Source organism: Panthera tigris, chromosome A1 (assembly GCF_018350195.1).
Source record: "Panthera tigris isolate Pti1 chromosome A1, P.tigris_Pti1_mat1.1, whole genome shotgun sequence".
NCBI lineage: Eukaryota > Metazoa > Chordata > Mammalia > Carnivora > Felidae > Panthera > Panthera tigris.
The window spans coordinates 174,841,981-174,855,736 of record NC_056660.1 but is presented as its reverse complement, the minus strand read 5'-3'; the positions used below and the strand labels follow the sequence as shown (position 1 = coordinate 174,855,736).

At 38.4% G+C, this 13,756-nt stretch overlaps 1 protein-coding gene across 5 annotated transcripts in view; it reads left to right on the top strand.

Moving 5' to 3' along the window:
• The window catches only part of CPEB4 (cytoplasmic polyadenylation element binding protein 4), a 69,582-nt gene that overhangs the window by 14,659 nt on the left and 41,167 nt on the right, over positions 1-13,756 (top strand). For all 5 annotated transcript variants that reach the window (XM_042992077.1, XM_015537753.2, XM_007082790.3 and 2 more), the window contains exon 2: positions 7,474-7,555. In XM_042992077.1, the coding sequence (XP_042848011.1) occupies positions 7,474-7,555 (82 nt within the window). The remainder of the gene's footprint in view (positions 1-7,473; positions 7,556-13,756) is intronic.

The window sequence follows — 13,756 nt, the reverse complement described above, 5'->3', positions numbered from 1 at the left end:
GTGACGTAGACTATTTAAGCTGGACTGTATTGTGGCCAGTCAGCCAGGATGTAACTCACAAACACAACCCCAAGTATCTAAGGAAGTTAACCTGTTGAAGGTAATTGCTTAACTCCATGCCACTCAAAGTGTGGTCCCTGGCTTCACTTAGAAACTTACTAGAAACGTGAATTCGTGGATCCTACCCAGGCCTACTGAATGAGATACTTTTGTGGGTAGACCTCCTAATCTATGTTTTGACAAGATCTCCAGATGATTCTGATAGACTCTCGAGCTTGAGAATCACCGTCTCTCATACGCTCTCAAGTTTTAGAATATCCATCTGGATGTTAAAAAGAAAAAAAAAAAAGCCATGAATGATGATTTTGGTTTGTGGTGTAACTGCAGTCTAGTTGTTCTTCCTGTGTCAATAGACCGACAGGTTCATGTGTTTCTTTTGGCTACTCCTGGAATGTTATGAAAAGCCATGTCATCAGATATTTGCTGATGTAAGGCTCCTATTTTGCCATGGCAGAGTCAGGATCACTCAGGTGTAAGTTAAAAGGACGTGTCCTGGGGCACCTGGGTGGCTCAGTCGGTTAAACTGCTGACTTCAGCTCAGGTCATGACCTCACAGTTTGTGAGTTCAAGCCCCGCATCGGGCTCTGTGCTGACAGCTCAGAGCCTGGAGCCTGCTTCGGATTCTGTGTCTCCCTCTCTCTCTATCCCTCCCCCGCTCACACTATGTTTCTCTCTCTCTCAAAAATAAACATTAAAACAATTAAAAAAAAAAAAAAAAAAAGGACGTGTCCTGCTGTTTGAAGTACTAATTTGTTTTATCAGAACATTATTTTTTACCAACTTGGATTTTCATATTAGCTTGTATGGTTTTTTCCCATTAGAAATTGTTCTGTGAGGTACAGATGACAGAAACTGAAACCAACCGGTTACTGACCTGCAACTCTATATGTTAAATATAACAATTAGGATTACAAAATAAAATGAGGTCCAAGTGTCATAGTCAGGTTTGCTTTGCTGAGCCTTGAAAATAATTGGTACTCTTCTATCTTCCTTCAGGATTATTAAGCTCACCTGTTCTAGAGTCGGAAGGCCTGGGTTCAAATTCTGCCCCTCCACTTACCTCGAGTTGATACAGTTATTTAATCCCTCTAAGTTTCCGTTTCTTCGTCTGTGAAAAGGGATAATTACGGAACATACCTAACTGTATAGGATTTTTGTGAGGAATAAAGAAGATCATATATATAAAGCATTAGAGCTTGATAAGTGTTAGCTACTAAGGTTAGTGGTATTATTACTACTGTTACTACCACTTCTACTCCTGTGGTTGGCAGTAGAAAGCCTAGAGTGGCATTTGTGGTAGGTTTTTCATTTGTGCACCATATCTATTTGCCACCTCGACAGAAAGAAGGAAGATGAGGCTTCTTTTCGTATCTTCTTGGTACCTCTGATATAATCCTAGATTATCCTTATACATACTCTTACACATTTTATTCTTTCTTTCTTTCTTTATTGAGAAATATTCCAGTGCCTGCAATTTGTTGGGCACTTGCCAGCACATTCCTGCTCCCTGGACCTTTACAGCAGAGTATCTCATTTATACCAATGCATGTCTTTTGTTTTATTTTTATTAACATTTTTTTTCTTAACGTTTATTTTTTTTGAGAGGGGAGGGGGAGAGAGTGAGGGAGACACAGAATCGGAAGCAGGCTCCTGGCTCTGAGCTGTCAGCACAGAGCCCGATGTGGGGCTCAAACTCACGAACCGTGAGATCATGAACTGAGCCGAAGTCGAACACGTGACTGAGCCACCCTGGCACCCCTGTGTAAATGTATGTCTTAATTAGTGTGGTCCTTTGACTGCTTACCCAAGGAATTACTGCCTGCTCTGGAGGGCGATTTAGGCTTGAATCCTGACTAAGCTGCTGAACTATGCAGGAACCTGTCTGTGCAGTAAACAGAATTTTCCTTAGTCTTAGTTTTTATCATGAAAACGGGAATAATGCCATCTAACTTAGAAGGAGGTTTGAGGATTAATTAAGACAGTATTAATAAAGTACTTAAGGGGCGCCTGGGTGGCTCGGTCGGTTAAGTGGCTGACTTCTGCTCAGGTCATGATCTCGTGGTCCGTGAGTTCGAGCCCCGCGTCGGGCTCTGTGCTGACAGCTCAGAGCCTGGAGCCTGTTTCAGATTCTGTGTCTCCCTCTCTCTCTGACCCTCCCCTGTTCATGCTCTGTCTCTCTCTCTCTCTCAAAAATAAATAAACGTTAAAAAAAAATTTTTAAAAATAAAGTACTTAAAATAATGTCAGGAACTTAGTAGGTGTTCAGTAAAAGATAGTTCTGTTTTTCTGCCTTTTCTCCCTTTAGGCTGCCAAGAGAAACAGGTGATGGTATGTTGAAGCAAATATGGTTTCTGGTGTTTTTTGTTTTATAGAGTCTTTGCCCTTTCACCTGAAATCAGCACATCCCCTTCAACAAATTGTTTTAAGTAAATTTTTTTTTATTTAAAAAGCTTATTTTCCATTATGTATAGCATAAGAAAATGTAACGACTGTCCTGCTAAGACTTTTAAGGCTTCGTTTCTTATTAACCTGTGATTGACTCTCACCTTTTCGTGGGCACAAAATGATGAGCTTTCATTAGTCATTCCCAATTACATTTTTGCTTCCTGCCAATAGTCATCAATATAATTAAACTAAATCTTGGGAGACCACAAACTAAGGACATCAGAAAGCTGGAATACAAATATATTTTGGAGCTAGGAAGAGGTCATTACAGATCTAATCAAATGTTTTCCTTTTTCAGATCAGCAAAGAGGTCTGAAAGGTGAAAGTGCCCAAACTCACATGACCCACCAGTGGAGGAGTTGGGGCTTCCTAGTGTCCAATGTTCATTCCACCGATTTATGCTGATGTTCATATTTTGGGTATCAGCTCAAATTCAATCTAGGAGAGCTGTCACTTAGCGAGTTTTTTATTTTATAGTTTACTTTCTGGGAAATGGATCCTAGAAAACAGATAAGTGATTATGATATTTGGCCCAATTAGCAATCAAAAAAAGGCAAAGTCAAAGAATGAAATAGGGAAATCAAAGCCCTCTTATTTTGACACTTTGGTTATTGCGTAGGAAAACCAACATCGTTTGTGTTCTTATTCCTTGGGTTTATTTATTTGTGTCTACTTCTCCATCTATTTCCTAGTGGCTCACTTAAATTTTAGGTTTTTTTTTTAATATTTTAACTTTTTATTTATTTTTGAGAGAGAGTACAAGTGAGGGAGGGGCAGAGCGAGGGGGATACACAGAATCTGAAGCAGGCTCCAGGCTCTGAGCCATCAGCACAGAGCCTGATGCGGGATTCGAACCCACGACCATGGGATCATGACCTGAGCTGAAGTTGGACACTTAACTGACTGAGCCACCCAGGCGCCCCTAAATGTTAGATTTTGTTTTTATTTTAATTAGAGGGTCAAAAATCAATGGAAAAGACCAGTGAGAGGGAGTAAATCAAGAAGGATAAACTTTAGACCCTCTCTGAGAACAGAATGTTTACTTGACAAAATGTGTGGCTTTTGAACTCTTTGAATTGCCAAGGCATCATAAGAAATAAAATTTATACGGATGTAGTCATTTATAATAATTGTAATAAGGCTGGACTGTGGGAAGGAATACATATTAGGCGGTTGGCAAGAATGTGGTACTTGTGCCATTGGGTCTGTACCTTGCACTTAAATCATCAGCAGTCTGTCCAGACACCATTCCCTCTTGAATCCACACAGAGCCTGAAAATCTTTCTCAACACATCGCATCTGAGAATCAATACCAATTGATCAGAGTTTGTATATTGGCATTTATTTGTTAATCTTGTATTAAATCGTGAGAAATGAAAGTTAGTATGAATGTAAAAAGGATAGAGGGTTTGTTTGTTTTTAATCCCATAAAGCATTACTGAAAATTTAAAAATTTCATTTAGGATTTTAATTTTAATATGTTCCACCAGTTACAAGTCAATGGTTGTATTAGCAAAAATCTTTATGTTTCAGGCACTATGCTGGGGGAGGAGGTAATGAAGTGGCTTTGGTAAATTTCAGTACCACATTTAGAAACTTAACAGGTTAAAAGGAAGCTTATTTTTTGTTTTTTTAAAATAATATTTAAAATATTTTTTTAAATGTTTATTTATTTTTGAGAGAGAGAGGGGGCCCAAGCAGGGGAGTGGCAGAGAGAGGGAGACAGAGGATCTGAAGCAGGCTACGCACTGACAGCAGAGAGCCCAATGTGGGGCTCAAACTCCTAAGCTGCGAGATCATGACCGGAGCCAAAGTCAGATGTTTAACGGACTAAGCCACCCAGGTGCCCCAAAAGGAAGTTTCTTTCTTTCTTTTTTTAAGTGTTTGTTTATTTTTGAGAGAGAGACAGAGCTTGAGCAGGGGAGGGCGGAGAGAGAGGGAGACACAGAAATCAAAGCAGGCTCCAGGCACCAAACTTGGAGCACAGAGCCCGATGTGGGGCTCTAACTCATGAACCATGAGTTCATGACCTGGGCTGAAGTCGGATGCAGGAAGCTTCTTTATTTAATGGAAACAACTGTCATAAACCAAAACAAACTGCTTCTCTTCAGTGATCTTGTTATTCAGTGATTGGCAAAATGCAAGTTCTGGAAATTCACAAGGTTGCTTACTGCTTTAGTTGCATTAAAAAAAAAAAACAAAAAACAAAAAACACCAGGCTGAGTATCCTCTACCCCACCACCCAGGACAGTTATTTTGGCAAAAGAAAACCTACAACTCTAAGGCAGGAAAGGGAAAATGTAAGAACAAACCTTAAGGAAATAGGAGGAAAGAAATATTTTAAATATTTAAAAATTACTTGAAGGCATTTATTTATTCATTGCTTCAGCAAACGCTTGTGCTTTCTACCTTTCAGATCCTGGGTGAGGCACAGTGATACAGAAATGTAGGGCAAAGCTTCTCAACCTGTTTCATATCATGACACACATAGAAAACATAATATTGAAACAAAAATCATCTGTTAGGGAGTTCCTGCTACATCAGTCCTGTGGGCTTAGGCGCTGAATATCTTGGCACACCGCCACCCTTTGGAGTTGTACCCATTGGGAACATTTGATGTAAGACATACTTCCTGACCTTGAGAAACTGACGACATAGGCAAGTTATCAGACACCGAGAATTCTTGCCTCCAACACTGGTTTTGTATCGGAGGTAGTAGAGACAGTGGATGGCCTAGTTATCGGTGTGCTTCGTAGATTTCGGAACAGGGGACAAATCCAGCAACTGTAGAATAAGACAGTGGAATTTTGTTTTAACTTCTTTCGCAAGTTATGCCTCGAATCCACCTAGCTTCCAAAAGAATAGGCAGTTTTGATTTAATTCAAGAGTTTTGATTTGATTCAGTGCTTGAGATGAGGAAGGATAAAAAAACAGAGCAGTTGTCTCCCTTTTTGTGAACACTACTCTTTAGAAATTCTAATTCTGGCCACGTGTCCTCCTGCTTCTCTGTAGACCATATTGAGAAGGTGAAGACGATGAGGAAAGAACCGGGAAGAAAAGTGAGAAAGATATTCTGGAGGGAGTTGTACCAGGTCAGAGCAGAACAGTGTGTTAAGGCTTCTGCTCCCCATCCCCAGCTTCATCCTGTCTACCCCCAACAAAAAACCTGTAATGCTCTGTTTTAAATATTGGATTATATTCAAATATAACTGTTCTTGAGCTCCTCAAGTTGCAGAGGTAAAGAAATTGGTGTCGGGGCTGTATCTTTCTCTCTAAATAAACATTAAAAAAAAAAAAAGAAATTGGTATCCTAAAACAGTTCATTCAGAGAACATTCTGAATGTCTACATGGTGGAGTGTGGTCAGAAGTGATCCCTATTTCAGGGAAATAGGACAGGTGGTGTTACAGAAGGACGGAGGAGAAATGCCAAGTTGATCAAAAAATGCTCTCCAGTGGAGAACGTGCTCTATCAGTCTTAGGGTTCTAGAAGTTTGCTAGGAAAGAGGAAAAGTGAGATTCCACAAATTGAAAGAAAGGGGTGGGGGATAAAATCAGGGGAACCTTTTTTATTTTTTTTTTAATTTTTTTTTTTATTTAACGTTTTATTATTTTATTTTTGAGACAGAGAGAGAGACAGAGCATGAACGGGGGAGAGGCAGAGAGAGAGGGAGACACAGAATCGGAAGCAGGCTCCAGGCTCTGAGCCATCAGCCCAGAGCCTGACTCGGGGCTCGAACTCACAGACCGTGAGATCGTGACCTGAGTTGAAGTCGGATGCCCAACCGACTGAGCCACCCAGGCGCCCCAGGGGAACCTTTTTTTAAAAAGCCAAAGCTTTGAGTTAAAAAGTAATGTAAGAGAAAATAAAGCTGAAGAGAAGGTTATAGACTCCCGCTTGTCAAATTCCTTTGGAAGCCCCTTTTCTTTTTTTTTTTAATTTTTTTTTTTTTTAATGTTTATTTTTATTTTTGAGACAGAGAGAGACAGAGCATGAACGGGGGAGGGGCAGAGGGAGAGGGAGACACAGAATCTGAAGCAGGCTCCAGGCTCTGAGCCATCAGCCCAGTGCCCGACGCGGGGCTCGAACTCACGGACCGTGAGATCGTGACCTGAGCTGAAGTCGGACGCTTAACCGACTGAGCCACCCAGGCGCCCCAGCCCCTTTTCTTTAAGACGTTTGGCAGTTGTCTCTGTATGTGCACCTGTTTATTCTTCGGGTGGTTCCGAAACCTGTATTACTGCTTCCTTTCAAAGTTTAATTTTAAAATATTTTCATCTCCTACTCGTCACTTGTCAGGCTAAACTTAATCTTAGTTATCTCTAGTACTTTTCCTCCAGAAGAATGCCAGAGCGGTTGGTTCGTTGTGTATTTTCAGATTTCTCACCCACTCTTGAAATGCATTTGGTTAAGCCAGGATTTAGATCAACAGTGTTGACCCCCTGTCTTCCCTTTAAAATAATGGCAGCAATATCAAGACTGCTTTGCCACTTAGTGGTCAAAAGACTATTGGATAACGATTTCCAAACTTTGGGTTACAAGCATATGGCTATTCGGTAGCAATCTCTACTGAATGCAGCTCGGAACCTAAAGTGCTGAAACAAGTTTGTCAAGTTTTGCCATGTTACTGCAATCTTAAGTGGCAGACAGGTTATGAATTTTATTTTTGCATTTGTTTCATGTTGTTGACTATATGGAAACAGGTTTTAGTTGCCTTTGCTTTATTAGTAAAAGTAAAGCTTTAATTGAAATTACTAGAAATCAAATCACTCTCTGCTGAACCCTGGGTACTTTTTGTGCTTTTGATGTTTTGGAAGTGTTAAAAATAAAATGTAGTAATAATGTACCTTACACATAGAGGGAGTAAAATTGCCCCTTTTTGATCTGTGTCCCATCGGATGCAGCTTATTGTCTCCTTTTATAAGTAAAAGCTATTTTAAAAGTGGTTTGTGGCTGTTTGTGTTTGCAGGATCGCCCCAGGACATTTGACATGCACTCCCTGGAGAGTTCCCTCATTGACATTATGAGAGCTGAAAATGATTCCATTAAAGGTAATTTAAAAAATCTAACTATTTGGTTTTAGCGAACAGTTAAACATTTGTATTATCTATGTAATCTCGTGAGCAATACGGCAAATATTATGGGTGCATATTTTGTATGTAGTCAGTTCCATCAATTTTGTACATGGACCTCTCTTGTGAAAAAATCAAACGTATTTGGTGGGCATCCACTGTGGGCCCTTCCCAGTACCCATTAAGAGAGCTGCAAGAGTTCTAATTTAATGGGAGACACGAACCATACACTTCATTTTTTTTTTTTTTTTTTTTTTTTACATCTGAGGCAAAAAGTGCTCAGTGTCTCAAACCTCTATGTGTCTCTGCTCTTGATAGTGACTGGACACTAGTAAGAGTCCAAATGCTGATAGAGGTTTTGGTCTAGTTTCACATTTTTAAAAACGGCCAGTAGTTTCCAAGTTAAAATGAAGTTTTATTATTGAAATAGTTTTTATGGATTATGTTAGGAAAAAATAGTGTTCTTTCTGCATTCCGGTCTCAATTCTGTTGCTGACTGGCTCTGTTATTTTGAATAGTACATTTTCTTTTGCCTAGGCCTTAATTTCTCATCTTTATAGTAAGAGGCTTAGCCTCACTGTTAAAGTAAGGCACTTATAATGGGTAAGCTTTAAAAACAAAATATAGATGCCTGGACTCCATTCCACCTATGGGATGGGACTTGGCATGTCAACTTTTCAGTGTCTCACGTGATGCTCACCGGTAACCAGGACTGAGAATTACCAGACTGGGTATTCTCTAACAGTCCCCCCAGCTCTGATTTTGGGAAAACTACCCCACAAAATAAGATATTTTTCTGCACATAAATGTCAGTTTACTGGAAAGCAGGGTTGGGTTTTTTTTTGTTTGTTTGCTTGTTTTTTTTAAAGAAATTTGGAACGTTGGATACATTTGGTCATCCCACTTACCTGTTCGTTCACTCCTTCATCCATTCATTTGTTCAGTGTTTATGATCCTACTTTGTGCCAGACACAGCTTTGCACTAGGGTCAAAGGTGGCAAGACAGCCTGTTGCTTTAAGTGGTGACCAGCCCGGCCTGGTTTTCCTTTGAGTTTGGTTGATTATATTACTGCTGCAGTCAAACTTTTAAGTATTTTTTCAGCAGACGAACAATGGTACATTTTTTTCAGGAGAGCTTTTTGAGGTCTGGGGAGATGAAAAATAATATGTGAGAAAAGTGTGCATCCAGCTGTTGAGATAACTTTGCCATAATTAAGAATATTTTTGAAGATCTTTACTGAATTCCCCATATAATTCTGACGGGTGACTCTAACCCAGATACACAGTCTGTTTCTGAGGAAAGATGATCTCTTGTTCAGAATTTATTTTTGCCATTTCTTAGCACTCTGACTTGGGATCAGCCTCTTTGACGTGTCTGTTTTCTCATCAGAAGAGTGAGGAGAGTCTAAGGCCCTTTCTAGCACCAGAAAAACTACACACTCTTAAATTAAAAGTATAAGCTAAGGGAGAAATGTGAATATGGCCTGTAGATTGTACCAATGGCAGTTTCCTGGTTTGTACTCTACTTATGTAAGGTGTCACCACTTGAGGATGCCGGATAAAGGGTACATGGGATCTCTCTGTACTATGTTTTGCAACCTGCTGTGAATCTGCAATTGTCCCCAAATTAAAAGCTAAGTACAGAAAAAGTAGCTGAAGGTAAAGGACATTTGTTTATTCTTAATGTATTTGATTCCTTCAGCAACTTTCTTTTTTTGGGGCGGGAGAGAGCCTCTTATGTACTTGATACAAGGGATAATAAATAATCAGAACTCATTTTTCATGATAAGTGCCTGTTTCTTTTTATTTCATGATATTTTATTTTATTTATTTATTCATGATAAGCGCATTTCAGAGAAAACACAGTTTCCAAACGGTAGCAGATGTAAGCAGTTTATTACGTGATGCTTCTAAGAAGCAAGCCCTAACTAGTACTTAGGTTAGAAATAAGAGTTTGCACACATTATTCTAATAGGATTAACAGTAGCATTTCTTTTATTTATCAGATACAGCCAGAATATCTCTCAGGTTTATTTCTATTTCTTCTAGTGTGCTGAATCATCATATAAAGTTCTGCTTTTATTCTATATTCCCCTTTCAATTTCTTCCTACCAACTTTTACCCAAATCAAGTTTCTTTAAGCTGATTCTGTAGGGATAACGAAAAATTAAGTCCGATGACAGAAAACATCAAATCTGATCAGCCTGGTCTGGAAACATAAAGGTTTTGTAAAAATAGTGATTTATAAAAGGAAGTGCGGCAAAGCGGAAAGGCCATCGGTTTTGGGGTCGGATCTGGATTTCAACTGCCATTCTGTTGCTATGGTTTATGGTGGTTGGGAGGATTGAATACTATGATATATCCATGAGATCCAGCACACTGCCCAGCCTTGAAAGCACTCAATAAATGGTATAGATTATTACTAAATATCTGTTAAGTCTATTTTCAAGCCTATCAAATGAGAAACTTAGCTCGAACTTAAGCTTAAGTGCCAAAGTGACTTAAGTATATTAAGTGAACTTTGTCCCTTTTTTCCTTTAAAGAGTAGTAAAGAATTCATACATGAGTTCTTTGTCCCAAAATGTCAGAGTATAGTTATGCTTGATTTTTTGTATTTAAAAAAAAATTTCTTTTAACGTTTATTCATTTCTTGAGAGAGACAGAGCGTCAGTGGGGGAGGGGCAGAGAGAGAGAGGGAGACCTAGAATCCGACGCAAGCTCCAGGCTCTGAAGTGACAACACAGAGCCCTACATGGGGCTCGAACTCATGACCTGAGCCGAAGTCAGATACGCAACCGACTGAGCCCCCCAGGTGCCCCAGCTTGATTTTTTTTAAACCAAGATGATGAACTTTATATTACTGTAGTCTATTACCACCGAAATGTAGTTTGGCTTGAGGAAATACTTTACTTCTTGTCAAGCTCCCTTGGTTTAGATAGCTACTAGGAAAGCTGTGCTTGATTTTAACAGTGATTCTATTGTGAGATTTTTTTTTAAAGGTGATAACAGAAGTTGAATATCTTAAAAAAAAAAAAAAAACCACAACATATTGTCCTTTTAAAGTAAATATATAAAACCTGCCAATCCATTTTGAAAATAAAGAACCCCTCCGGTTGCTCTGCTACTTTAGAAATGGAGAAAACAGAATATGAGCGTTGATTCTGTGAGACTAGTAGAAAATAATATGCCTCTCAGAAAAAAAGTATGAGAATTCAATTAAAAGAATTTGAGAATTAAAAAGAGCCCACCATATGGAAGCAAATTTTATATTTGGGTTTATTTTATCTTAAAAATAATTTCATAAAATATATTATGAATGACTTCACTTATTTCTAATCTTTCGTTTGCAGTTCCTTATAGAAATGTGATTGTTGAATGTGTTTAAAGTTGATATAAGACCTTTAAGTTGGATGGATTGATATGGCTATATTATTCATCTAAATTAAAAAAAAAACCTAGAAAACGAAATTTTGCTTTTCCTTTTGGGAAAAAAAAATCTCCTTTAATGTAGTGTGGTTTAAAACTTAATTTTGCAGTCAACAGACAAAATGCTTAATAGGCCTAGGAACCTTCAAATATAGCTTTTGAGTATCTTTATGAACGTGTCGTTGATTCCAACTGGCTTGCTGAAAACCTTTCATCTTTTTAAAATTTTTTTTAACATTTTTAACAAATGTGCAAAAGGAGTACCTGGCCTTCATTTCATAATTTATATTAGTTTTGATTACAGTTGAAGTAGTTTCTCCAAGAATATTAAGGCTACTGTCATTTTCTTCATGGACAGAGGATTAGCTCTTTGGGAGGAAAAGGGTCTTGCCTCTACCTTATCTCCATGTCCTTTCTCTGATCAGCTGGCATGTCTGTATGTTATTTTTATCCACGAAATTATATATTGCATTCTCCATAACCAATGCCGGTAATAGTCCATAGAAGCCTTTCCCCAGAGACCGATTTCATTTTCTTTACTGCACACCCAGTCTCGTAAGCTAAGAGCGTGAGCTATTGACAGATTTTGAATTTTGATCTCCCAGTGGCAGGTTGCTCATTGCCACAGAATTATTAGGCTTATCAAGTATTTTCTTCACCTGGACAGAAGAATCTTTTACTGTTGTAGGTGGTCAGCTGATCATTTGGGGGAATATTCTGTCTTACTGTTATTTGTGTTTTTTCTTGCCTGTGAAATTGGTACTTACTGTTTAGAAATGTAGTAGCGTGAAATATATTAAAACCACATGCGAGCACATCTGTTTTCAGCCTTCTGAAGCATGGGCTGGACACAGTGAAATAAAAGATTCACAAAATGGTATTATATTCAGTGTATGGTAGGAAAGACCTCTGACAATTAAGGAGACTTTTTTTTTTTTCCTTTTCTGTCTGGGAAGGGAATGAAAGAGTATAGATGTAAACCAAAAAGTAGCTGTTAGGGAGAGGAAGCAGAGGGAGGCCGCACTGGAATAAAGAGAGAGAAATAGTACTTGAAAATTATCAGATGTCAGATGGAGTAAAACAATCCACAGTTTCATAATAGTCGCTGAGTATTTTAAATCCTGTATATGGAAGCAACTTACTATATAGTTTGCTTCATTTCACTAGAAAGCCAAATGAGACAGCAAAATTATTGCGAGAATAAAGGCAAATCTGTAAATTGTCAAAACATTATAGTTGTTCTTCAGGTATCAACTAACTAAATTATGAGTCAGGATATCATCCTATTTTTTCCTCAGAATATTGTGAAATTGGAATGTTCTTGTCTTTATATTGTTCCAGGATGTATCTTGCTTTCATTTGTGGAAGAGGGACTAAAAGTATCCACCCAGTGAGTTTCAGGCATTTTAAATACTTGACTTGAATGTAAGCAATAAGGATTGCATTCAGAGGTGCAAGTTGTTTCAAGTGCCATTTTTTTTTACATATCCCGTGGTGCCCAAGAAATCTATTGCATATGTAGGGTAAGCAGTGGGAGTATGTTACACACTTAGACATTACTGCCACACTTGCTTCATGCATTCATTTAATAAGAATTCATTTTGAGAGCTGGATCTACTCCAAAAACGCGATGTATTTAATTCCTGGCTGCCGAAGGTATGGTGACCTTGCGTTTTAAAATATTTTTGATATACGTTTTTCTTTCTTTATTACACATTAAATCTGGGGGCCCTCCCCCCCCCATTTTTCATTGCTGTGGATTTGTTTGAAACAAATGCTTAAATGAGTAGGCAAGTGATGATTCCATCTGTGCCTCATTTCTTTGTTGCTAAGCAAAAGAATTTATAATGATCTCTCTAGAAGAAAATCATGAAACTCCGTTGAAAGTTGAGTACACAAAGCCTGTTTCATTTATTTTGCATAAGTTTTTATGTCGCTGTAAGAGAATGACCTTTGGGATAATTTAAATTCCTTACAGTAGGGGGGAGGATAAAGTTAGTGCTACTTAAAAATAGATACCATAAAAAAGAGCCAGGAAGCCTTACATTTTTCTTTGATCCCCAATTCTTTTAATAATCCTATATTCCAAATTGCAGCCATCTAATTCCGTAGTTTAAGGAACAGATGTTGCAAACTGATACAGATGTTTTAGAACATATATTGCAGAGTGACTTTATGTATACTTGAGATAGCTCCAAAAACTTTTTATGAGAGTTGTTGAAAATAGGACTACATTTAACATCATTGTTATAAAATTGGATTTTGGAGTGAATAAAATTATAAAAACGAAAGGAGCTCTGACTGAAAGAAGTTCCGCTGCTGTAATGTTAAAATGATTTATTTCAAGTGGTAGTGAGGGGATATCATTTCTTGTAGTATTTAACCTTTATCCCAGTTGAATCAGTTTGCCTGTGGCAATGTGAGAAAAGACTACTATGCACTACTCTGCGCCCCACGCCTCCATCGCTTTTGTAAAGGACAAGATGAACGTTTTCCTTTAAGGGAGATTTAACAGAGCGTGATACAAAGTACCGTAAAGAAGAAACGGATAGTGCAAACCAGCTAATTTTGCTCGTGATTCTTAATCAAATTTCACCTTCCAAGTAAATGACTGTTACTTGGCGTCAGATGTCTTCTGGTGAATTGGGGGGCATCTTTAAATATTACCCGTCTTGAAGATTCAGAGTCCACCAGGCAGCTGCTCTGAAAGTCGGGCGGGATCCTTCCTGAACTCGGCTGGTTCCTTCTTGCTCT